The sequence below is a fragment of the Lepeophtheirus salmonis genome, chromosome 9 (genome assembly GCF_016086655.4).
Source record: "Lepeophtheirus salmonis chromosome 9, UVic_Lsal_1.4, whole genome shotgun sequence".
NCBI lineage: Eukaryota > Metazoa > Arthropoda > Copepoda > Siphonostomatoida > Caligidae > Lepeophtheirus > Lepeophtheirus salmonis.
Window position 1 is genome coordinate 6,767,682 of NC_052139.2, and position 26,784 is coordinate 6,794,465.

Sequence of the window (26,784 nt, forward strand, 5' to 3'; positions counted from 1 at the left end):
ACGTCATTATTCGACGTACTTTGCTGCTCTATTACCGCACTACGGCTAATTTTAATATGTTAACATAAAAGCAAGCTAGAAATTTATTGTAAATTAAATATACTGTATTTTTCGACAAATTATCAAAGTTGTCCCCTTATCGGCCTAGCACTTTCATTTCTTGAACCGCTAGAACCGGAACCGACAATGTTGAACAGAGATCGCAATATATTGCTTATCAGTCTCGGTTCTTGTGTTTGTTTTCCTTTATATAGAATATATGCAGAAAATACAATATATATTATAAAAAATAAATTAGCTTTAATAAATAAGTTAATTTACTGATTATTTTTTTGTTCCAATTTTTTTTTTACGTCGCTAGGGGGATACAGTTGTATCGGAGTTCCAAATAGCTAAGGGCTTCTTAAGGATCTGGAAAAGGGGTTTTATGGACCAGACAGTGTAAATAAAAGTGGGGAATATTATGGATCCAGGTCCATTACTAAGCTTGTTAGGGCCCTATAATATGATAACTGTAATATTTCTTAAGCCAGGGTTTCTCAAACTTTAATATACCAAGGCCCCCTACACTAATATATTTTTAGGTGAGGCCCCCTTTATAAGAAACATGTGTTCTATGGATGTGTAAACTGAAATCAATCCTCAATTCTCCATCTTCCTGCCCCCTAGCCTCCCCTCACGGCATTACTTGGAAAACCATTGTGTTAAGTAACCTTAGTTTTCGGGGCCCCTGCTGGAACTTGTGGCACTACGCACTCTGCATATAAGGTAGCTGCAGCCTTGTTTGTTTTTAATATCATTTCCTGGGCCCGAATTTTCTAACAAATTATACTTACATATTAACCCTTAGATGTGTTGTAAATTACATTTGTAGTAGTCAAAATTGATCGTCATAATCAAAGAATGATAAATTGACGAATTTAATTTGAAAGACAATATTGGAGTCAATATAAGTCTATCAAATCAACTAGAGGTTTTAAAATATAGCTAAAATTCTTGGATATCTTAACTCATCCAACAAATTTGAAGAAAACCCCTATAATTCACTTAAATATATATATATATGATGTCATAAATTGAAGGAGACGCCATCTTTGGGTCTCAAAGTAGAATTTTTTTTGTTTTTACTAAATAAAATGGACAAATTTAAAATAAATTTTAATTAAACTCCAAAGATGTCTTTAAAAAAACAACTCAATACCTTCATTGAATACGACTCCATGCCAATGTTAAACACTGATATTTGAATGAAATCAAAATAATAACTATAGCATTAGTCCGCTCAAGAAATCTTGAGTGCACACCCGCTCAGTTACTAATTTTGGGAGCCCGCTCTCGCTCAGAAAAAAAGGAACGGCGCGGTTTTTTTCGCTCTTATATGAGTATTTCATTAAATTTATATATATATATAATTTATTCCAAAATATGGAGAGAAATAAGGTACAAGAATAAATAAAACTTAAAGATCTAAAATTATATTCAAAATTTAAAAAAATCAATACAATGATTAATCCAATGTTTTAACTATTAAATATTTGATTCATTGGCAATAGTTATTTTTTATCAAAGTTTTCCTCTATTAAGCTTTGACATCTATTCTTAATTAATTGACTGCTTATAGAAAATAGCTGAGGACAGCAGTGTATAAATCAGAATGTAACATTTGTGCTTGATTAGATCTAACGGCAATTCTGCCAAATATTTGAATAACAATGATTAAATTGATAGAATTACCACATGCAAATCAGATAGTATTAAGTGTTATTGACTTGTGTTTCCCCAAACAGTCTGTTTTGAGGCAAGTTCAACTGTGCCATACGGTTTGTAATAACCATACATTATTTACAATGGCTTATAATAATCCAAATAATTGGTTTTATTAGAATAATTATGTTAATACATTTTTATTTATTTGTTTGTGTGCATTGGGCTCAAAACGTTAGGGAGCGACTGTTTTAGGGGATATGTTATTAGGAGTTTTCGTGCACGATCATCCAGTTAAACCTGATAATTAGTTTGAGGTTGAACTCAGAGTTTTCAAGTTTTTGAAATTATGATCACAAAAAAGAATGATTTATCTTCCAAACTAATATCCACACACCAAGGAGCTGGCGGTGTGTCTCAGGGAACTGATATCTGAGTTTTCTTAGAGTGACCAGCTACATGAGAGGTCAACTGAAGACAGTAGAGAGCCACAGATACAACATAGGAAAATATATTCGAGCATACCTTGAGACAAGATGCAAAAAAGGAAAATAAATTTAAATGAGCGAAAATTAAAATTGCGAGCGCTCTCTCGCTCATTATTCAAAACGATGAGCGTGCTCCCATTCTCGCACAAGAATTTTGAGCGTCGCTCACCAATTTCTTGGTAATAATGAATGAAAATCCATATGAAAGGTCTAACTTTGTACAATTATTTATTTTTTGATCGATTAAGGACGAGAAATCGGCACCCTGTCTTAGCCTGACCAAGTTCAAAAAAGGCATCCATGCAAAATAAGTGAATGTAGTAGGGAAAAAAGTTACTCAGGACTTAAATAATAATGATAGCAGCTGAGGAAAAGAAAATTAATTCTTCAGATTACCTATAACAAGAAAGCGGGCAGCTAAACAATGCGTACTATTTACATTAGAAATACCAGGCCGAGTCACGTGACTAGGATTTTATTATTGGTTCATTTTTTGGACCAACCGAGTGAGTCTTGATCAACTCACATCTATAATGGACAGACTACTCTACTACACTACTTGTAAATAAAATCAGCTTTTTTTTTTCTAGTAGTCAATTTGAATAGGTTTTTTTAATTTACAAAGCTGATCTCATGTTAGAAGACGGAACATTAAAGTAAAAAGTAACAACTAGTGGGTGTTCTCATAAAAGACGGAGAGTGACAATGAGGACTTATGCAGTAATTGCAGGTGTAAGTCTTTGTTATACCCTAAGTATAATCGGTCCTGCATCGGTCTACAGACTAAAGACATAGGCCACAAAAAAAACTTATAAAATTATAAAATCGGCCTACTAAGACGTAGTAATTTCCTATATAGAGACGGTAACGAAATGAATTATCATAATTCATGTATATTATTTTTAAAAGGTGTGTGACGTCCCATGTTTTCTTTTGCTAAATTTTTATCGGTCCAGACCGTGGTCCATTGACATTGGATTAATTCGAGCCTATTTGTTGGAGTGGGATTTATGTTTATTTTATTTTTCCCACAGCTGTTTGTAGCTGATCTATAAAAATACATATTTTTTTTAAAGATCAAATGTCTATCCTTCTTCAATTTTTCAAATGTCATTTAGATCTGCATGGTTTTAGGTCTTAGCCTTTCCCCCTAAGTAGCCACGAGGTTTGTGAATGTCTCCTTAGTAAATATTCTCAATTTTGACGACAAGCGCTGCCTTACACCCATCAAACAGCGAGGGCCTGGTATTTGTGATGTAAATATACTGTGAATTTTTTAGCTGGCCTGGTTTTTTTTTATATATGTAATCTGGGGAATGAATTTTCTTTTCCTCAGCTGCTTTCGTTATTATTTAAGACCTAAGTAGTTAACTTTATTTCCTACTACATTCACATATTTTGCATGGATGTCTTTTTTGAACTTGGTCAGGATCAGACCGGGTGGCAATTTTTTTTTTTTTTTTTTTTTTTGGGGGGGGGGGGTCACTTATTATATACCCAGAACACAAACACTGCTTTTTGGAGCTCAAGGAAAGGTTAAGTGACAAATCAAAAAGTGACTGGCATCTTAAAAAGTAACTATAACAATAAAAAGGTTATCTAAATTTATTCAAAATCAAGAAGTTATGGACAAAAAAAAAAAAACCAGTGAAAATTGCAGATGTGCTTTTTTTCGAGTAAAAAAAATGGATTTCCAATGGAATATTGGATTTGTGAATAAAATAAAGGTTGTAAAAATTTGTCGCCAGATTCGTTTGCAAATAAATTTAACATATAAAAATTGATGTTTAACTGAAATATTTGTCATTTTCGGAATAATTTTTCAGTGTTCTTATCAATCGTAAATTTTTAATAAAGATATGTCAGAGAACATTGCATTTTGGAATTAAAATTTTAAACGCTCACAATATTTGTTTTCAATTTCTAGAACATTATGTCAATAGTTTTTACAATATTTTCAAAAATAAACCAGTTATTGAGAATTATTTTTTCAACTACTTTATTTTCCATAACTTTTTGGGATTTGTAAGTACTAAAAAAATCTTCGTAGGTTTGTGTTTCTCTTTACATTGCCAATAAATGCTAATATCTATTATTTTTTTTTTCAAAATTAGCGCGAAATAGTTTTATGCAATTTTATTAGCAAATTTCGAATTGGCAATTTTTACAAAAATAATAGAGGGAATTCTCATCTAGATACATTTTTTTCATTCCTAGTAATGTAGGTACGTTATTTTAAGTTTATAACACAATTTTATTTTTTAATTCATAGTAAGAAATATATAAATTACTGGTCATGAAGTTCCTGTGTACACTGGCCTTGTTAAAAGAAAAAAATCAACATGGTAACCCTTGCAATTTGAAGAATGTTTTGAAGGATAGAAGGAATAACGCTCGTGTTGTTTCATTAGATCAGCTACAATTAGCTGTGACAAGGGAGGAAGGAGAAAATGTTATAAACAAGGACATATTCAAGAAATACTCCGATGTCGATCCCCAATTCAACTCTGAGCCCAACAAGGATTGACAATAATAAATCTGGAACAAATCCTCAGGTTAACCCTCCGTCTAAATGTCTAATCAGATTTCGAATATAATTTAATCTATTTAGAAAAGGATGTCCACTACTCAGGAATTAAATAATAATGACAAGAGCTAAGGACAAGAAAATTCATTCTTCAGATTACCAATTCCAAAATAAAAGGCCAGCTAGAAATTACACCGGATTTCAATCACTGTTTATACTTATGCTCCGTTTCCAACGGGACAGGAATACAATTTCTTCTTGATCCATCGTTGTATAAGATCCCTCAGTCGAAAAACTTATTCAAAAATTATTCAACCCCCTCCAATGAAAATACCAGGACCGGCCTGGTATAAATAATAATTAATATTGAGTACTCATCTCCTCTATTACTATTAGACAGATATCACTAATATTCCTAGTATTTAATTTACAAATATACCTGAAAAACATAGTCTAATATATACGTGTTACATTTCGTATTTCTTTGAGCTGATTCCTACTTCTCCATGATGACGGAATGACTGAATGACAAACAATATATGGAACAAAAATACACAATATGATAACGGGCTCAACTATTTATTACATAATAATGTCTATTAATATTCTAATACAATCTCATTTTAATCGAAAATTACTCAAAAGTTCATTTGAAGGGTTCAAATAATTATTAATTTGTTCTTAATACCTAGAATCCAACAAAATGCAGAGGAATAATTTTCGATAGGATATAGATCATTAATATAATTTGTTTTTATTTAATTAAGTACTAAAATGAGGAACTTATATAATAATGGATAGAGGGTGTACAATATTGATAAGAGTGTTTGAGATTTTGCGGTATTTAAAATTTACCGGTTTTTAATTTCTGATCAAAAATACTTCTTTCTGATGCTGGAGGAATGTAACAGTTTGTTATGGACTTAGCTATTACGTGACGGATTTACAATAGGTTATCACCCAGGGTTCAATGTACACAAATTAGAGTGATATGTTTGGAAATACAATATATATACCTATGTGTTATATTTATAACAAATTAGTTACAGTGTAGATTTATTTAGAATATCAATAGGTTTGTTTGTGGTAAATCTCCCATTTTCTCTAATCTTGTTGAAGGGGTTGTTATATTGTTCTTATTTTCTGTTTATAAATCAACTCTAGAGGGACTGACAAGGAGTTAACAGTGTCTTTATCCAAGGATAATTATGGCAGAGTCATATACTAAGAGACAAAAGCTAATTGGGATCATCATTGGAACTGTTAATTTCTTCTCTGCTATTTGTGTATCCCTTCAATCTCCATTTTATCCGGATAAAGCAGAGGAGAAGGGCGCAACTTCAACACAGTATGGACTAGTCTTTGGAGTGTTTGAATTGACGGTGTTCATAGTCTGCCCCATCATTGGTATCACATTAATTAATTATACATATATATATAAATAATAGTGTTCAAATAACCTGGATTTCTTTGCTATAGGTAAATTCCTGGTCAAGCTTGGAATTCATAGATGTTTTGTATGGGGCATTGCTATTACAGGGTTCTGTTGTATTATTTTCGGGATATTGGATTTCATCCAAGACCCAAGGCTCTTTGTTATAGCAGGGATTTTTATAAGGATATTTGAGGCTTTAGGAAATTCCGCTTTCATCACGGCCTCCTTCTCTATCATTGCTCAAGAATTCTCTAGTAATGTGGCGACCATGTTTTCAACCATTGAAATGTGCTTTGGCTTCGGTTTGATTGTTGGACCTACCATTGGGGCATATCTTTATGAGGTTGGTGGTTTTTTACTGCCATTCGTGGTTCTCGGAACCACACTTTTAATCTCATCCTTGATTGCTCAAATTTCAATGCCGTCCATGGACTTTTCTACTAATTCGAATAAAAAAAAAGGGGTTGTGGAAGCTTTGTCTTTAATCCCAATTTTTTTAGCTTGTGCATGTGTTTTCTCTGCATCTTTGAGCCTTGGATTCCTTCAAGTCAATTTGGAGCCACATTTAAGGAATGGATTCGATGTGTCTACCATAACTGTTGGTAGTGTATAATCAAAATAAAAAATAGAAACCACATAAATTGAGTCTTTGCTTCTATTTAGGCTTAATATTCATGTTGAACGGGGCAACTTACGCATTCACAGCTCCACTCTTTGGTTGGATCTGTGATAAGAAGATAAATCCAAAATTCATTGGCCTCCTTGGAAACTTTCTTATTACTATTTCAGTCGCTGTCATGGGACCTATACCTTATTTGGGCATACCTAAGGACTACACTCTTATAGTAGTCGCCCTTGGGGTGCATGGAGTGGGTCTCGGATGCTCTCTCGTATCAGGATTCTCGGATGCACATGAAGAAGCAATTGGAAATGGATTCGAAAATAATATTCATACCTATGGGCTTGTTTCTGGAATATGGGCGTCTGCTTTTGCACTTGGTGCTTTTGTTGGACCCACTCTTGGTGGGTATTTAAAGGATCAAATAGGATTTGAATGGAGTTCCATACTGGTCGTTATATTCTCCATTTTAAGTTTCATAGCCACAACTATATTTTTGATCGTGTCTTCTTTCAAAAGTCAAGTCGTTCATATTCAACTTGATGACGAAAAAAGTTTAATGGACGAGTCATGTTTAAATAAGAATAATAATAATAATAGTAATGTTAGCTATGGGACTTTGGAAGAATGCTCATAGACTCCTCTTCGGATATCGAATCCTTAAAGAACAAAATCTAGCTATTATTAAGAACAACATTTCGATCCTTTACTTTTCGAGTTCCCCCTAAATATTGATTTCATACTTAGAAGATATTATTAGTCCTTCCTTCTATCAAGTATCATTGAAATCTTGTAAAAATTATGTAAATTTTCCCCATTATAAGTCCTTGTTTGTTAATTATGAAATCTAGGCAGAATTATATTTTGATAATATTTCCTTTTTTTTTTTTTTTTTTTTAATATATAATAAATCTATTATTTTAATGCTTATCCGGCCTTGTCATGTTTAAGTTTTTCATTTTATGAGGGGAATCCCTCTGAAAATATAATATTACAACAAATTTTTAATCAGTGATTTGATTTCACATCTTAATATTCAATTTTTGAATCCTTTTTACACTTAAGTTTTTATATAAGTTATCGTTTTGAATATTATCTTCTACTTGAGAAACTAGTTGTTTTGTCATACACTTGAAAATTTGACCGAAATATAAAACAATAAAATTGATGCTCTTCATCACAGTCAACGTTAAGAATTTATTAGAAATATAAGTCTTCTGCTATTATTTTAAAACATTATAAATTAGTGAGTATATTTGTTTTTGCTGAAGATATAATTTTTATTGTTTGTTAAAATATTGAATAACAAAACGTAGACGCTAAAAAATGTAGGCACTATACTGAATTTTTTACGACTTCGATGCCTTGTAACTAGTACTGCATTCTTGAACGAAACAAAGACACTTATGAATTAACCATTGACTAATGAAAGTAGTTAAGAAAAAATCTATGTTTTAACTATATACCTGGATATTAAGAAGTATATAATTGGAATAAGAGCAAATCGTAGTAAATTAATCAATTATCAAATATATTATAAGGGTAAACAATTAAGAAAAAAATAAAATATAAGCTTAAATCAATGAAGCACATAAATAAATATATATTTGCATTACACCATTATTTACTATTGCTAAATAATAAAATTATTTGAATTGTTAATATCATATTAATATGCTTTACAATTGTCAAGGAACATAGTCTATTATTTAGTGTCAATGAATACTGAAATAATCTTTCTTTTATCAGTTTTGATACATTGTAGGCATTTAATGCTAATGTGGAGATCGAAATTCCTCTTGATCGAATTATATCTAAATATAATGACAGTGATTTAGTAATTCAGAAAATTACTTACGACTCACTAACTTTTAAAAAATGTTAGACAAAATTCATATTTTCCAAAATAACTCTACTGAAGTTATAAAATCACTGATAATTTATTAGCATATTTATCACATAGAAAATATTAATGTTTACTATATGTAGTTAATAGGGGACCTGAATATGTTTTGCGGCTTTGCTGATAAAGATATCTAGAAAAGAGGACCACATTAAATTCATGGTCCAGGATGTTATTCTACTTTTTTCCAATGACAGAGGAGACACACAAGTAATAATGGAATCGGAAGCGAGGATGAAGTGTTTAGAATTACAGAAATAATTCGGCCTTATAAATGGACTCGTTGTCATAGATATGACTGAGTTATTTGTTATGTACATCAATAACATTTAAGGACTCAAATCAATGAAAAAGTTTTCTAAGAATATTAGGAGACGAAATAGAGTAGAATTTGGAAGAAGTTTCAATGGAAGAGATGCAATTGAAGGATCACAAGTCCCTTTGTTCCTCACTGTACATTTCATTCCAGTATTAATCCTCTTGATCAAACATATCCTCAGTTATTATAGAAGTATCATAGTATACAACAATTCCATACAAGATATAGAGGGATAGATGGGTATTTGAAGCAATGGATGATGAAGTAGCAGATTTGGGTGTTAAAGGATTAAATGACATGATATTCATCGCGTAAGGCGCAAAAACCTTTTCTAAAGAGATGAAATCCCTGAATATGATGGATATCCCAATGTCATGAACACATATAATTCAACGGAACTATGAGTTGACTCACATCCGTATATTCGGAAATGTTCCGTGAAAAAACATTCATATTGTCTTATAAGTAGTTAATTTGATGACTAAAGTTTATCACGAGAACTGTTTTCACAAAAAGTGCTAAACTAAATCATTTTATTTCTTCCTCCTTCACCCGTTGAAGGAGTTTGTTCGTAGTAGGTTTCGTGAGCTTTCTCATACTCTCTTGCCTTAGATATTATTATTGGTTGAAAGAAAAATTTAGTGATAGAAATTGAGTAAGATATGTCGAGAAATACGAATACAATCCAGGATCAATTTTGAGAAAAATAATTCCTCCTTGATTTTGTGTTGACGGCATACAATAAGGATTCTACATAATATTTAATTTAATCGATAATATAGGATCGATTGGTGAATATGCGAGAGCTATAAATAAAAAAGTAGCTGCATAATAGCTAGAGAATATTGCATGCCTTCGCAATTTCTTCAGCTACAGAGTGATATTATATTTCTATTTTGGAACAAAATGGAAGCGCCACCTAGTTGACTAGCCTTGAATGTTTATTTATCTTCATATTATTCTACGTCATCGCGAGCAAGAGGAGCCGCTAAGTGCTGCGATACTTGCTCAGCTTCATTACAATCGACATTCTTGATTCTGCATCGGGCTATTATTACCTATTTATTTATATATAATTTGATTTCATTTTCTTCATCTATAATTGATTTGTGAGAATGAAGCGGCTATGAAAATGATTTATGTCGGAAGAGAGGTAGAGTCAAGAGTTGACTTATGATTCTTTTTTTATAAATGACCCTAATTTTGATTCCCAATTGAAATTGGATCCTTTTCTCACTTTTTACCTAGAGTCAGAGATGCGTGGACTATTATTCCTTTTGTCCATCCTTGCCTGTGGAGTTTCTGGGGATCCGGCTGAAGAACTCTCACGCATGGTCTTTGTTCTCATGAGCCAGGAACATGATGGGCAACTAGCTGTGGAGACGGAAGAAGCTCTGAAGGATGAATTGGCTAGAGAGGGTTTGGACGTGGCTCATGGGGATGGAAACATAATGGTGACGGGTCGAGAGGCTCCACTCCATGGTGCATGGACCTTCTTCCCTCTTTTCCCCCTTCTCCACGAAGAGTTCAAGGGAGACTACGACTGGTTCATCTTCTTAAGCGAAGGTTCACGCCTCAACGCCAGTTTGCTTGTGCCCCTACTCCGTCCTTACTCCCCTGATGATCCACACTTTCTGGGAAATGCTCTCAAAGATACAGAACACAGCGTGATTCATCACTATGATAATCCAGGCTTGGAGTATCCTGCCTTTGGTTCCGGATTTGCACTCTCTTTCCGCCTTGTCCTGGACTTGACCAATAGAATCACAAAACATGGACTTGAAATGGGGAAATTCCCAAACACGTTTTCCATTGATCCCCTTTATGAACTTGCCAATGTTATACATCACTCTCATCTGGACAGTTTGGATGAGGATGACCCAGAAGGAACTCCTTCAGCGGAAGGGCCTTTACTCATACATTCACCCCTATTTTGTTTAAGGCCATCCACGAACCCTTGTGCTACCTACTCAATTCCATCTCAAATCTGTCCACTTGGTAATATCCTAGATAAGACTCTTTTTGCTGTTAAAACAACAGAATCATTCCACTCAACTCGTTTACCGATCATCCTCGATACTTGGGGCAAAGTAGCTCCTAATATCATATATGCGAGTGAAAAAAGGGATTCTTCCATTCCAACAACAGTTCTACCTGATATTATCAATACTCAAAATGGACACTGCCAAAAGACATCCTCTATTATTAAGCATTTTAATACCAACACGACCTATGAATGGCTTGTCATTGCGGATGACGACACAATCCTTAGTGTTAAAAAAATTGGACAAATCCTTGCATGCTATGATTCCTCCAAGCCAATATCTCTTGGCCAAAGATATGGATTCCGTGTTACCACTGGGGAATATGGCTACGATTATATCACTGGAGGAGGTGGTATGGTTTTTAGTCGAGGAGCCACGAGGAAAATGTTCTCCAATCCAGAGTATTGCAATTGTATCAAGCCGGATTATCCTGATGACATGCATTTAGGATCGTGTATGAGTAATATTGGATCGCCTGTTATACATCATCCGGGATTCCATCAAGCCCGTCCAGAAGATTATGACGAAAAGTTACTCCTTCACCAAGAACCTGTTTCCTTCCACAAGTTTATTAATACTGATCCTGTTAAAATCTACAATACTTGGTTCGCTAGTGCCGATGAAGACATTAGACAATCTCAATTGAAGAGTTTACATTCTCATCAAGAATTATGATATTTGTTATCATTTCTAGAAATATATACACCACACATACTTTTTTTTTTAAATAAATGAATGATTTATGATTAATTGTTAATAATATTATATTTTCTTCAGGAAAAAATCCTCGAAAATGGCCAATAACGGAGCTTCGTCGGGGAGTATGGAAGAAGAAGTATCTGAATTTATTGTTCGTGTACCCCCTAGAAACTCTAGAAAGTCTCATCATGTCATGAAATTCAACGCATCTTTAAATATAGACTTCACTAAATGGGCACAAGGAACTGTTCGTATGGTTCGTGAAAACAATCAAAAAGCATCCAAGGCCGCTGAAGCAGAAATGCCTAAGTATGGTGCAGGTTCTGAATTTGGTAGAGAACAAAAAGAGGAGGCTCGAAGGAAAAAATATGGGTATAACAAAAAAAAGTACAAGCCTGAGGATCAACCCTGGTTGATCAGGGTCGGAGATAAAAAAACTGGAAGGCGCTACAGAGGAATCCGAGAAGGGGGAGTTGCCGAAAACACGACTTACTACGTTTTTACCCATGCACAGGATGGGGCCTTTGAAGCACACCCCATTTCAGATTGGTACAATTTTACTCCCATTTTAACTTACAAAACCCTGAATTCTGAAGAAGCTGAAGAAAAGTTCGCAGAGAGAGGGAAAATTCTTAATCATTGGGCTCTCATGGTGAATAAAAAGATTCGTTCGGCGCAGGATGAAGAGGAAGAAATGGATGATGATGGTAGTAAGTCTGTAAAAAGGAGTAGTAAAAAGGACAATGCTTTTAAGATATCCGATATGGATGATTGGGTGGAGGAAGGTGATGAGCTTGAAACGGATTCTGAAGATGAAAAAAAGAAAAAGGTAAGAAATAATTGAAATAATGAAGACGGTGTAATGACTGACGAATGCGGATATTTGTTAATTACTTTCAACAATAGAATGATAGCGATGATGAAGGAAAAAAGAAGAAAGGGAAAGACTCAAGGACAAAGAAGAAGCGTTCCAAAGAAGATGTTCAAAATGAAGCATTTGAGGACTCCGATGATGGGGACGACGAGTGCCGAGAAGTGGATTACATGTCAGATGAGAGTTCGGATTCCGAGAATGAAATGATGGAAAAGACAGATGCCAAAGGAGTTGATCAGGATCAAGGACTTGCACGTATGCTGGATTCTGAATCAAGCTCAGATGAGGATGAAATCAAAAAGAAATCCGATAAAGAGGAGGAAGTTAATGAAGAAAATGAGGATGAAGCAGGAACCTCCAAAAAAGATAAAAAAAAGAAAAAAGACAAGAAGGGGTCTGGCAATAAAAAAGATGGAAAACAGAGCACCAATAGTTCCCGCTCATCCAGCCCTACTCCTAACGGAAGTGATAAACAAGCCAAAGTGGATAAAAGGAAGTCCATTATTGATAATATATTAGATCCTGGCCTTGAGCCTGCTCAAAAGAAATCGCGATTAGAGACTTTTGGATCCAGTTCTTCCAGTATTGTAAGTCCTCTCTCGGGATCAGAGGCAGCACTAGAAGAGGATGTGAGGAGGTACTTGGCTCGTAAGCCCATGACCACAACGGAATTGGTCAAGAAAATCCATTCGAAGCGCTTTCAAGATAGTAGTAGTGAAGAGCTTATGCCTCTTCTCGTTAATGTATTGAAGAAAGTGAAACCAATTACTTCTAAAACCAAAGGGATTATGTATTTATCTCTTAAACCTGATAAATAATAGGTTTTCAATTATTTATTATATACACCAATATATATATATATATATATTTAGTATATTTATTTTTATCGCAAATAGAAAATTGTCTCAATTTTTGATATTATCCTTATAATTATAATTATTATAGTATTGTTTGATGAAAAATAAAATCAACTATATTTTTAATGGATTTAAAACTCAATGGAGTGAGGTTACATCATGATGTATTCAATGTTTAAATACTTGTCTTGAGACAAATTAGGATATAGTACTTTTAGTAAGAACTAAGGTAGCAGCTCGTGATTGAGGAATGGTTATCATCGTTTTCTAAGGAGTTGTTCCTTGATACTTTTTCATCAATGTCCGTACTAAAGAATATACTAGAGGAGACAAATGTACTTGAGGACTCAAATTTTTCAGGATGTATTAAAGTTCGCTTCGGAAGAACCGGGATTTCCATATTGAAGATCTTGTCTTTGAGGGAGATGATTTTAGAGCTCAGTGGCGTTATTACTTCCTTTGAACTATCCGAGATGGATAAGAATCCTTCAGAAATGGAATCTAATTGAGAGTGGATCCTGGGATCATTTGATAACTTCTTTGGATGCATTTCTATGCGAGAGTCCTCTTCATCCGTCGTCGATGTTGAAGAGCTAAATCGAACAGACTTTGGACGCTTTTTTACGAGTTTCTTGTTTGATTTACAACTCAATATGGAAGTAGGAGGGGTTGTGTTGACGGAGGACGAGTTATCCAAGTAAGAATGAGTCAGGGATGAAAGTTCATTCAATTCTTCTCTCTTCATATTAAGACATTTATCAATGTATTCCCTTAATTGATCAGCTATTGGATCAGAGGTAGATGTAAATAAAGTTGAGCTGGCAGTGGAAGAGTCCTCAAATACTTTTGACGCGATAGAATGTTGATCATGAGAAGACTCCAGAGTTGAAGACGAAGTTTCAGCAATATTTATTTTAATAACGTCAAATGGGCTATTATTTTCACTCTTCGGGTCTTTAATGTTATCTCTTATCATGGGTAAAGGACAACCAGAAGAAGAGTCACTCATGTTTTCACTGGGTGTAAGAGTAGAAGAAGAAACTGTGTCCTCCTTAGGTAATTTAGGAACTTTCTTCTCCTTTTCCTTGATTGGAAATTCAAAAACAATTTGATTCAAGTCTTCATAAATGCCATCGTTATCATGAATATTTCCATCCGGCAAATCCCCCGTATCCAATGGGTACTCACGAATCACTCGAGTATCAATAGGAGGATAGTTTTTATCCTGAGTGACACTTGTAGACTCTTCCAAGTTCATAAACTCCTCTTTGGCTCTTTTCACCTTCATGGCTATCTCTTGTTGAAGCTTTTTAAGTCTGAATGAGTCTTTAGAATGAATGACTGGGCGAGGAAGGGGAGGAGGAGCAGAAGAGAACTCTTTTTGAGCTTGATCATAACCATTACACTTGCTCGAAGAAAAGGAGTTGTGGATGATTACAATGTTTTCTTTATCACTGGACACAATTTCGGATTGTGGAACTAATTTGGAGGTGAGAGTGCTTTTGGAGGCATCATATTCCAGGAAATTAGTGTTTTTCTTCTTGATGACCCTTTGAGAACGAAGCTTCTCATTGAGTAAGGCTGTTTTTTTCATATCAGTCTGTTTTTTAGAAAGGAGATCGCTTAATTTTCTAGTGTTCACTTCTTGTTCAAGGGCTGCAGAGCCCCTTATTTGAGCTTTGCTACGATATTGTCGTGACATACATGCCTTTTCATTGCCCAACTCAATTTCCTGGAGTGCCTTATCTCGTCCAAGGCCAACATTGGCAAGAAAAGCGCTCTCTTGCGACTCAAGGACCTCTAATTTCATCAATTTTTCATTGATACGATGTCGAGACATGTTTTTCGAGTTCCGTCTGCATTCCTTCTCGCATAAGGACTTGGAATCTAAAAGACGGACACAAAATCCATTAATCATCCCTGCAGTAACTTTGTAAATAAAAGGCGCAATTTAACTAAACTTACTCCGGGCCACATCCCGTCCCCAAGAATAAGATTGACTTCGGGCCTGAGACAATCGCTCTATGCGACGTCGTGCATGCTCTTCCTCCAACTTTCTTTCCAATTCTCCAGGACTTGGACGAATCACATGCTTAGACGGACTCCTCATTCTATTCCTAATCGTCGTCCTAGATTTAAAAAAGTGGTTGCCGTTAGTGATGAATGATTAAAAACAGAGGTGAGGAATAAAAAATATTGAATTTTTAAACGTCATATGACGTCAGAGTTGTTTTCATTCGTTCAAAATGAATTTATAAGCCAATAGGATCTAACAATGAGCTACATAAATGTGGTACGTCAACATAAAAACAATCTTGAATTAAAATTAAGAAAAATAAAATCGCTATTTAGGCATTTTATTATTTCATATCTTACATTATTAATAGTACTTACAGCTAGCCCGATATTTAATAGACATATTTATTGAGTCAATTATAGTCTTATTATTCAAATTTGTGGGATGAGTTCAGATACCCAGTAATTATAGCTATAGTTTATAAACTTTATTTGATTTAAAATACTTATATTGGGCAAGATATCTCCCCTTCCAATCATAATTTATCTTTCTTTTATTATGAAGATTAATTTTGTGGACTTTATGTGTAATTTGCAACGGACCCAAAGAAGTAATTAGAAAAAATTGTTGGTAAAAATTCACAAATATTTGTCGAACAGTACAAAAATTTATAACCCACGCTCAATTTTTGTATAAAGAAGATCATTCTTGCGAGATTTGTTTTGATAAAATCCAATGAAATGAGATCCAATGAGTCTAATTGGAATTGGGAATTGAACTTTATAAATTTTTTATACATTCTGATTATATATTTTTTTATAAAATAAGTTATCCTAGTCTTCTACGGGCACAATAGTTAAAAATTGGAGCACTAATATGTCAATCATCCATTAAAAAATTCAATTTTTGCATTATCATCATCCCAAATATTGTAAATCTTTCATTTAAAATTATTCATACAATTTTTTTTTTTTTTGCAACTTGTACACAATATATATTTAAAACCAAGGTGTAATATTGAATAAATATCTACATAGTGATTAAAAAAGGTTGAGAACCTGCCTCAGCCTTTCGTACTACAAGTATTGATTTAATAACTTGGCCACTATGGATGAAATCGCAGAGAAATATTTAATTGATGTTCAAACCCCTCGGAATGATGAATTAGAAAATATTAGACGGAGAATAGAGTCGTTTCAATCTAGTAATCCACTTCCAATAATAACCACGACACCCATTTCCATTAGCAACAAGTAAATTCTATTCCTCGTGAGATAATTACAGATCACTGTAATAATATTGCTTTATCATTTTTAGGACTCAAGAAGTAAAGAATCACCATTTGAATGGTCAGGGATCCCACTCCCGCATTTATGATCCACGAGTCTCTCGAAATAATTATTTTAGAACAACGAATTCTTCATATGGTGACTATTGGAGACATTCATAGGTTATAGCTGTTGTTACAATACGATAAACCATGCCTAAAAGTAGTAAAACCAAAATCTTAGCAACAACATTTCGAAAATTTAGTGTAGCACCCCTTGGGAAGTTTAAACAGGACGCCTTATCTGGCGATATCCTTCCAGAAGCCAATTTAGTAAAGAATATATTTGAAAACGTTCATGAAATCTGTTGGATTGCATCCTCATTACTGTACTTTATTGTCAATGAAAACATTCGAGTAATTCTTCTTTCACATATATTAATATGAATACATACTTTTGAATAATATTCGGTTCAATAATAATTATTCGTATAATCTCTTCAATAAGGAACTTGATCCAAAAATCTACAAGTTGGTCGAAAAATTTCAAGAGACTTTTCGAAACTTTTCATTCGAAGAACAGAGTATCAAGTCGTTCACACTTGCTGCCCATGATGTTTTACTCAGAATCCGCAATGATAAAATTCTTAAAGAATCTGTGCAAAGGCGCTTTAACACGGCAAAAACTTCATCTTTAGAGCTCAAACAGTCCTTCTTAGACCCATTGAATGAGTTAATGAACTACTACTCTGTGAGCATCACAACTCCATTCACCTTCTATTTACGATCCACAAATGAAACTGTTGAGAATATTTTTCTTAAGGAAAAATATACCAAAATAAGTACTAAGTTGAGAGGAGAACTCGAGGAGAATCTTCGGTTCCGTACCGATCAGGGTGAAGAAAAAGAGAAATGTGTAAATGATTTAGAAATTAGCATCAAAAGAGTTATGGATGACTCTAATAGCTTTATACAATCCGTTAAGGATCAAACCTCTCAAAATATTCAAGGGGGTATGTATCATAGATAAATTGTCACAAATCATTTCATTAATTACTTTCTTAAATTATGTAATTGGTAAGAGATTGCCAACTCTGAAGGGAAAATGAATGAATTGAGGGAAGATATTAAGGTCTTTAAAAGTGAATTAGTGGAGAACACCAAGGAACATATCATCATTGAAGATGAATTAAGAGCTTACATAAACCGCCTAGAGGACGAAGTCCTCTCTATGATTGATAGCTATGATGAGAAAATGTTCACGAGGCATCGTGAAATAGAGTCGATTTTAGTAAGTTATGCATTTAATTAATCATATTTCGAATTTTTTTAATTAAAAAATATATTTTTTTACAAGTAGAAGGCCTATGAAATAGAGAAGAGTCAATTGGAAACCACAAACAGAGAGCTTGAAATCCTTGAAGGTCAAAAAGTTGATATTGAGAGACGCATTGCCAAAGAGGAAGAAGAGCGAATAAATCAGGAATTGCTGAACATTAGACGACATATCGCAGCTAAAGTAATTCAACGAGCATGGAGAACATACAAAACGAGACAACTTTTGAAAAGTAAGAAACGAAAAGGCAAAAAGAAGGGTAATTGAGGATACAAATTGATTAATCATGATATAATAAGCGAATAATTATATATCAGTGGGAATGGATGACAGATTTTTATGTACCAAAATGTTTGATATTATGTCCAACATTATTAATTAAATATTGTATAGTAATGATTATAATAAAGTTTGAGATGTAACAATAAATACTAAATAGTGATAGTATCCGGCATTGCTCGGAGTTATTAGGCTTCATCGAACATTTTTTTTTTGCTATAAAAATATTGAAGATAACTCCGCAACAAATCCTTGCGTGTTACTCTCCATTTATCATGTGCACACTCCAACGAAGACACTTCAACGTTACTCCTCAAGAATAAAAAAATCTTCTAACAGCTAGAAAAAAAAAATTATTTGATAAGCCAGAGTACTTTAGCTCATTTTTATGAGTTGAACTAAACCCCTATAAGATTTAATTAATTTTATTCAGATTATATAATTATTCATGGCCCATCAATCATCATATTTACTGCATAGACTTACTTATTAACTCATTAATATATTTAAGAATTATTTATGTGATGTCGTATCGAAATACGAGGTTGAGTGAGTAGTTATAAATATTTACAATTTATTTTGCCGGGACATTCAAAGGATTGAATTGCGCCCAATCCCTTCCAAACAATTCAATAACAATTCAATTGAATTTTTATTATTTATCAAATACGGGAAAAAAATTCCTTCTTTAAAATATTTTTTAAAATTCGTAATATAAAAATTAAAAATGGAATGTACACAAGTTTTAAATTATGATGATGAAGAGGAGGAGGAAGAAATGGACGGGATCTTCACTCAAATGTGTTTTTATCTCGAGATTTACATGTCAGCATCCGGACTGGATGTTCGCTACGTGGATTTGTCTCCTGGATTCAATAAAGTGGGTCGAGAGAAGGATCGCGTTTCAGTGCATTTGGATCACCCAGTGAGTAGAAAAGATGTAATTAATTCGAGATAGGATATCTTATCCATGATTGATGTACTTATTGATTCTACTTTAGACTGTGTCGCGGGTTCATGCTCAGATTGTGCTGGAAGACAATGGCCTTGTCACTCTTGAAGACTTGGGCTCAGCCAATAAAACATGGAAGAACTCTTCAAGGCTTCAACCTCACATACGATACACTCTTCAAGGAGATGAACTTCTTAAATTTGGGGATATCAGAGCTTATATTCATCAAGGGTCCAAGCCTCCTATTATTACAGGCAATTCCTTTTACAGTCTTTTATTAAATCCGTATTGGTCCTTGTCACCTACTTCATATGTAAATTCCCTCAAAATTGAAGGAGAAGCCATCGTAAGGGCTTAAAGTTGATATTTTTACTACATAAATTGGACACATTTCGATTAAATCTTGATGAAACTCCATTAAATGGTTTTATAAATAAAAACACCTTGACATTTGTATTAAATACTAGTTGATGCCAATAATAAGAGTAATATTTAAATTAAGTCAGAGTAATATGTACTGAAAATCACTATGAAATGTCTAAATCTTTACATTTTTTTTTTTTGTTGATCAAATAAGGACGAGAAAAGTAGGATAATTAGAGGAAAATATCTGAATCTTTCCATTATAATAGTTAAACTTTTTATTTCAAAATTTAAAAAAAAATATGAATTTCTACATATACTCAAACTTATTGATTGAGTTTGGATTCGATACCCCATTCTTGTACCTATATTTTTATAGCATTTTGTCGTTATATTTTTTTTTATTTTATTATTACAGAGACGGTTAAAAAGTCTCCTTTGTTGATACCAGAAACACCTCTTGTGGTCAAAAAGCGTCGTCCGATTATTTTTGATGACGATAAGTCATTCATTCCGGCCTCACAGAGTTCTCCATTAGTCTTAATAAATGAGTCATGCAATGATACAGACGTGTCAATTATAATGGCGACTCAAAAAGGTCCTACTGGTGGTTCATCTGTGCTGAATGCCGAAACGCAAAATTTGACAGAATTTATCAATAGTACTGCTATTTCGGAGGATGATACCTTTGATGAAAGCATGAAGGGTAACAGTAAAAGTGAACTTAAGGATGATACTGGTTTATTCTTTCTTCCAACTCAAAAATTTGATGATGTGAATACTGGAGAAAATGACACAGAAGATAATGGTTCCAAAAATGAGGATATCATTAAACTGAAATTCTCCAAGAAGGCATCGGACATGGATGATGTGTTGAATGATATATTTTCTCAAGATGATCAGTCTCCAGTTAAATATTCAAACGAAACACCAATTGAACAAGTTAGCAATTTGTCGGATAGTGAACCTCTTCTTTTGTCGACTCAAGAACTCCTTGATGGGAATGATTGTTCTCAAATTTCGGAAAGAATTTCTCCTGTTAGCGATGAAACCAAAGACACAATTGACAGTGATGTATTAGAAAAAGATAACAATGAATGGGAATATTTAGACAGCTCAAGTATTGTTGAAAGTAATATTTCTCAAATCAGGAAATCTCAGACTGATAATTTTGAATTTTCTAAATGTAAGAATAGAACTAATTCCGATAGCGTTAATGGATCAAAAGAAGATTTAATAGATTCATCCGTTGAAATTTCTGACGAAAAGGATGCTAAGTCAAATTCATCTGAAAAGTACAAACATAGCTTAGTTAATGGTCTATCTATTTTGGAACCATACCTAAATGAAAGTACATCCTTTAAATATTTCAACTCTTTTGTTACACATCATGTTCACGAGTACAAGTTAAATGAATGTAGCGAATCACGTACTTTGGATTCAAATTCGACTTCCTATCAAACAAAGACATCCCTTCAAAATATGAAGGATATTCCAGAGATTGAACTGAAGTTAGTACGTTCACAATCACCTCAATTTTCTAGTACCATTAATCTCAAAGAGATTAAACAAAAAAGTGATCCTTCAAAGGTTATAAAATGCGTATTGAATGACTCTAATCAAAAAGTGTATGATCCTTTCCCTTTGAGCCAAAGTTTAATGATTGAAAGTGCCGAGTTGGAAGAAGGTCTGGTTCACGTAAATAAAAGTTCCTCACAGGACGCAGAAAGCCATCCTAGGGAAAGTATTTGTAATGAAGAACTTGAGCACAATATTCATTATTTTTTAATCTCTTTTCTGCCACATATGGTTCCTCAATTTAACAAGTATATTAACGAGTGTGAACATAGTTTTATGGATACTGATTCATCCAAAAATGTATCATTAAAAACTGACGATATGAATATATCTAAGAGAACTCGCTCCTCGAGGAAAAGTAGAAAATATAAATTTAATACTAGCCATATTAAAGTTGAGATAGAAGATAACCAAACTGCTTTAGATAAACCCATGAATTCCAGTAAAAATGTTTCAAAAGTTAAAACTGAATTCATGGTTAAAGATGATACTTCTATTGCCCTAGGAAGTGTTGGAACCAGAAGGGCGACTAAAAAAAAGTTCAGTTTGATATCTGATGAAAGCTCAAGTGATATTAATAACTCTATGCCACCTAAAAAAAGACCTAACAAAAGAAAAAGTGATACTATCGATGAAGTAACAGTTCCCAGCAGAAGATCCTCTCGACTTAAGAAAACTGATCAAGTGCCTAATGAAGTGACATCTAATGAGTCACTTAAAAGAAAAACTCTTCCAGTAATCAAGGATGAACCTAAAAGAAAAAGTATTCCAGTAATCAAGGATGAACCTAAAAGAAAAAGTATTCCAGTAATCAAGGATGAACCTAAAAGAAAAAGTATTCCAGTTATCAAGGATGAACCTAAAAGAAAAAGTATTCCAGTTATCAAGGATGAACCTAAAAGAAAAAGTATTCCAGTTATCAAGGATGAACCTAAAAGAAAAAGTATTCCAGTTATCAAGGATGAACCTATAAGAAAGAGATGTCGTGGTGTAGGTTCCAAAGTAAATGATAATAAAATAAAAGTTGAGCCTCATACAGAAAAATCTTCAACTAAAAAAAGACAAAGTACCAGGAATGATTTAAAAAATAAAACCCTTCAAAAGGAAGATTCTACAAGAAGTGGGAGTCGTCATAGATTTAAACCCGTGTTAATGTTTACTGGATTTGACGATACAAAAACTGTAAGTTTATTAATCTAATCACTTAAAATTTCAAGTATCTTTATAATTTTCCCTTGGTATAGATTACTATTGCTTTTGCTAGCTGTTTGATTAAAAATGATCTCTTTAAAAAAAAAAATTAGGATACGAAAATTGCAAAAGAGCTTGGTGGCACAGTGACAGAAAACATCAACGACTGTAATTTGATTGTCATGGATAAATTACGACGCACAGTCAAAATGGTGTCTATGGTTGGCAAAGGTGTTCCAATCGTGGATCGAAATTATTTATTACGCTCAAAGGAAGCAATGTATTTTCTTGGTTAGTATCTCTTCTTTATCATTTTAAATATTATTCTTAAAGTTTATTAAACGACAATCATTTATATATTTTTAAATCTTGTACCAAGTTGATTTCCCTCCAATTTCTTCATCCCATTTTTTTTATTGCATTACATATATAAAGCATTTTCATTGATGCCATAAATTGCATAATAATTGAAGGACTAAGCAACTTGGGCGCTCAAAGTTGACATTTTTAATTTATAAAATTGAAAAATATCCAATAAAAGATTTTGATAAAAACTCCATCCAATGGCTTTATGAATAAATAACCACTTAACACTTGCATTGAATACTGCTTAATGTAATGATAAACCCTGATATTTAAATATAATTAAAGTATTATGAACTACAAATTTAAAAAAGAGGTTAGATTTGTACAATTTTTTTTGATCGGTTAGGGACGATATATGTTTGATTATTAGAGAAAAATATCTTTTATCTACAATATAGAAATATGATTGTTTAATGATGAAATAACATATTTTTAATACATTTTAGAATCAAATACATATTAAAACTAGGCATTAGAGGAATATTTGTTTAATAGGCTGTGAGGTTTAAGTCCTTAACCTTAGTGGTCTCATTTTGATATTCAATAGATAATTTTTTTCCTTAATATTTATGAGAAAAGGGTTTTTATTGTAAGAAAACTTGGTTGTTTAGACCTCCAAAATGGCCGGCATCAACAATGTTGACATCACATGAAAATACTCTATATTGATAGGTTTCATTTTTTTTAATTATCTATGTTTATATATTTTAACTTACTTATAGATCCTTGGAAGTATCTCATCTACGATGAAGAATTTCAAAGACAATACTCATTTGTCTTAAGTTCTACTTTAAGGCAAGCGGAAAAGAAACCACTTCTTTCGGAATTAGAATTTTACGTCACTAAATCCGTTGACCCACGACCAGCTCAGTTGAAAAGTATGTACATATAGAGTTGCGTAAAATATGACATAGAACGAGCAAGAACCTTTTTATAGTTGCAACATGAACATGATTTTTTATCTTCTAAAGCCGTTATGATTATTATTTAATTCTTGAGATGGGAACATCTAAGTGAATAGTAATAAGCATTTGCTCATGAAAGACGAAGCGTAACAATGAGAATTAGCTTGCAAGTTGTAATTCTAAGTTCTTGTTAGACTTTGAGTAGAATTGAGGATCGACATCGGAGTAATTCCAGTCATTATGTCCTTTCTATATAAAGGGTGTCTACAGGCTTATTATTAGTATTATTATTATAATATTTTTTTTATAAAAAAAATGGAAATTAAATTTTTTGTAAAAAAATTTCATTACAATTTTTAACTTTATGTATAAAAATTTCAAAAATCCACAGCTATTCACAAAAAATAATTCAAATATTAAATTTTCTAGTAAAAAGCAAAAATTCCTTAATTTGGAGAGGACCACAGCCCCTTCAGTCCACCCTCTGCGGACGCCCCAGTATATAGAGAGTGGAATTTATGTTTATTTCCTTCATGTCACTTCTGCTTGGAGGTGATCTAATAAAACGACTGGAAAGCTAAGATGCTTTTCTACCAAACATTCTCTAAATTGTCAGGGAATCACGTTAATTTTCAGTTTCTTTTATGTTTTCATACTGGCAGATCATATTTTATACAACTCTGTTTATATATCTTAATTATTATACAATTTCGAATGATCATTGTGTTACTTTCAGGTATAATTGAATGCTCGGGGGGAAAATTCATTAGAGATGTTCGGAAAAAACAAGTGGATAAAATTATAATAATTTCTTGTCCTAAAGATCATATTTTATACAAAAAACATATTCAAGCGGGCTTTATGGTTGTTTCGAAAGAATTTCTTCTTTCAGGTTTATTAAAATATGAATTAGATTTTAAGACTTTTGCATTGAAATAGATATCATGATCCGATAAATTTTTATGTTTTAAATTCATTCTTTGTTTTATATTAAGTTATTGTACAAATCTTATGAACTTATAAATTATATACATACCATCTATCATGTAGTCTCTTAGTGCTTGTATATTCTATATATTATTATTTCAGACCACTTGTGAAACTAATCTTGTGTTGTCTCTTTATTTAATTTGAATATGTGTTAAAAAGTTATACTATTTATATATATTTTTTTTATTCATAAACCTATGTGACATTATTTCTTGCATTTATTTAATATTACCAATATTTTAAATTTTGTGTGCATACTGGGGAAACTTGATTTTAATTTAATTTAAATCTAAGTAACTTATTTATTAATAATTAGTGATGGATTAATTCTAGGACTGGTTTTATAATAAGTCTCTCTACCCGCCTTTTGGTCTTTGTTTTTTTTTTAATCAGTCCGATCCCCCCATTCAACGGTTCCATTTGTCGGTTCATAGGTGCCAGCTAGGTTTTTTTTTTATTTTCTTAACTCTTTGCTAGGATTGAAGAATATTAAAAAACAAAAAATATATATCGTAATGAAACTTCAACAACTGAAATGAAGCAGTTACTAACTATTTCATTTCAGCTTTTATAGTTATCGTTTAAGACATAAAGAATATATATCTATATAGTTAAGACCGTTAATAACTGATCTTAGCTAGGAATGACAAAATTCATTAATACCGGTCTGATTGTACTCCAGTCTGTTTAGCTTTTTTAGAGTGATCGATCGCTATTAATAACAACTTGATTTTTTCATATAAATTGATCAATTCTATTATATAATTATCGCAAAATTTATTAAAATTTTAATTATACAAGAATAAAAATCATAGAAACGTTTCAATCGTTACTTCTCAATCTATATAATTTCAACAAACGTATAATTATTTATTTTGAACCCATATTGACGAAATTTTGGGTTTCAGTCTTACTTACAATTACTATGCATTTAGGGCACAAGTATGAGCCTGTCCATTCCACGGACACATGAGGGGGGGGATGCATTTGAAGTAATGTAATTCATAACTTATGTTTGTCCATTTGAATCAAATGTTAAACTACCTCATTTATTCCAGAACAATAATTAAAAAAACCCAATTTATGTATTTTTGTCGTGTGCGGTTGTGTTGACTATTGTGATAGGCATGAAATTAATTTAATTCAGTCACAGACTTTCTGGGGAAATTTAATTCATATTTTTAAAGCCAACAACACCAAGGGCTTAAGTGGGGTCCATTAGTTGATCCAACAGGGGATTGTGGAACTTTTGGTGCCTTTCGGAGTCCTTTGAGATCGTAAAAAAAGATTCTTGCATTGTCATCGTATTTATTTGTTTATTCACACCGTTAAGCGTATCAGGTAACTTCTTCTTGAATTGATTGATGTGGCTGATGTATCACCGGGTGAGCCACCTGATAAGAATATACATGGGCATTTAAAGCTTGAAATGCCCATGGAACATAGTAACTCTTTCTACTAAAAGAAGGAAACATTCAAATGTTGTCAAGAGTAATATGAATAATTATAGGAATTTTGATATTAATCCGTACAGCGACTTCAAGTGGGAAACCTTCGTATTTGTAATTGAAAATTATGAAAGTAAAATCTTTAAGACGGATTTCTTGAAGCATATTGATTTATATGATATAGCAATAATGTTTGGGATCAAGGAGCATGAAATAGCTGGAGCAAACCCTAGATTTAGTTTGGGTCAGGCTTGTTTCTATACCAAATTCCCGATTGATGTTAAAGGTCGTCTTATTGAGCTAAAAAAGGAGGTGTGTAATGTAGATGGTATTAATGAAACAGTATCATTCTAGTTGAAAGGTATGGAAAAAATAACTGCAGATGGTAAAAGTAAATTAACAATCATTTTGGTAAATACATTGAAGAAAGTGGATGAAAAATTGGGCGAAAGTGCTTAATCATTAATCACAAAGAAATCAATGTGTGAAAAATAGATGTGTACATTTTCCTCTCGTATTAGAATAAAACTTTATCGTTTTTTGTTAACTCGTATTTAGTTGTTGTTGTTTTTGTTTGTTTTTTAATTTCTATATACCGCAATGATTAATGACATATTCTATC

General features: G+C 32.8%; 6 protein-coding genes across 11 annotated transcripts; 5 read left to right on the forward strand and 1 right to left on the reverse strand.

Moving 5' to 3' along the window:
* Window positions 1-5,572: 5,572 nt before the first annotated feature.
* Window positions 5,573-7,960, forward strand: LOC121124539 (MFS-type transporter SLC18B1). Of its 3 annotated transcripts, none has more exons than XM_040719701.2 (4): window positions 5,573-5,805; window positions 5,884-6,126; window positions 6,199-6,756; window positions 6,818-7,960. In XM_040719701.2, the coding sequence occupies exons 2-4, from the start codon at window positions 5,928-5,930 to the stop codon at window positions 7,408-7,410; spliced, it is 1,350 nt and encodes a 449-aa protein (XP_040575635.1). In that variant the 5' UTR covers window positions 5,573-5,805; window positions 5,884-5,927; the 3' UTR covers window positions 7,411-7,960. The 3 variants fall into 3 exon arrangements, with proteins under 3 accessions (XP_040575635.1, XP_040575634.1, XP_040575636.1); XM_040719702.2 differs by having other exon boundaries at window positions 5,625-5,794; XM_040719700.2 differs by having other exon boundaries at window positions 5,606-6,126.
* A 2,291-nt stretch (window positions 7,961-10,251) lies between these two features.
* LOC121124538 (beta-1,3-glucosyltransferase) lies at window positions 10,252-12,567 on the forward strand. Its single transcript, XM_040719698.2, has one exon. The coding sequence runs from the start codon at window positions 10,252-10,254 to the stop codon at window positions 11,713-11,715; it is 1,464 nt and encodes a 487-aa protein (XP_040575632.1). The 3' UTR covers window positions 11,716-12,567.
* Window positions 11,834-13,596, forward strand: TfIIFalpha (transcription factor IIFalpha). Its single transcript, XM_040719697.2, has 2 exons — window positions 11,834-12,568; window positions 12,646-13,596. The coding sequence occupies exons 1-2, from the start codon at window positions 11,834-11,836 to the stop codon at window positions 13,429-13,431; spliced, it is 1,521 nt and encodes a 506-aa protein (XP_040575631.1). The 3' UTR covers window positions 13,432-13,596.
* On the reverse strand, window positions 13,469-15,663 carry LOC121124536 (uncharacterized). The gene is made up of 2 exons (XM_040719696.2): window positions 15,436-15,663; window positions 13,469-15,357 (listed from the first exon to the last, which is right to left on the reverse strand). Exons 1-2 carry the CDS (start codon window positions 15,578-15,580, stop codon window positions 13,685-13,687), a joined length of 1,818 nt encoding a protein of 605 aa, XP_040575630.1. The 5' UTR covers window positions 15,581-15,663; the 3' UTR covers window positions 13,469-13,684.
* A 904-nt stretch (window positions 15,664-16,567) lies between these two features.
* On the forward strand, window positions 16,568-18,530 carry LOC121124679 (dynein regulatory complex protein 10). Its single transcript, XM_040719860.2, has 5 exons — window positions 16,568-16,740; window positions 16,805-17,171; window positions 17,263-17,767; window positions 17,837-18,045; window positions 18,115-18,530. Exons 2-5 carry the CDS (start codon window positions 16,968-16,970, stop codon window positions 18,355-18,357), a joined length of 1,161 nt encoding a protein of 386 aa, XP_040575794.1. The 5' UTR covers window positions 16,568-16,740; window positions 16,805-16,967; the 3' UTR covers window positions 18,358-18,530.
* A 473-nt stretch (window positions 18,531-19,003) lies between these two features.
* LOC121124198 (uncharacterized) lies at window positions 19,004-24,922 on the forward strand. 4 transcript variants are annotated; one of them, XM_040719333.2, is made up of 6 exons: window positions 19,008-19,309; window positions 19,371-19,575; window positions 20,103-22,444; window positions 22,567-22,744; window positions 23,542-23,697; window positions 24,461-24,922. In XM_040719333.2, the coding sequence occupies exons 1-6, from the start codon at window positions 19,097-19,099 to the stop codon at window positions 24,661-24,663; spliced, it is 3,297 nt and encodes a 1,098-aa protein (XP_040575267.1). In that variant the 5' UTR covers window positions 19,008-19,096; the 3' UTR covers window positions 24,664-24,922. The 4 variants fall into 4 exon arrangements, with proteins under 4 accessions (XP_071747067.1, XP_040575267.1, XP_040575268.1 ...); XM_040719334.2 differs by having other exon boundaries at window positions 19,008-19,294; XM_040719335.2 differs by having other exon boundaries at window positions 19,012-19,294; window positions 19,371-19,667.
* Window positions 24,923-26,784: the final 1,862 nt, after the last annotated feature.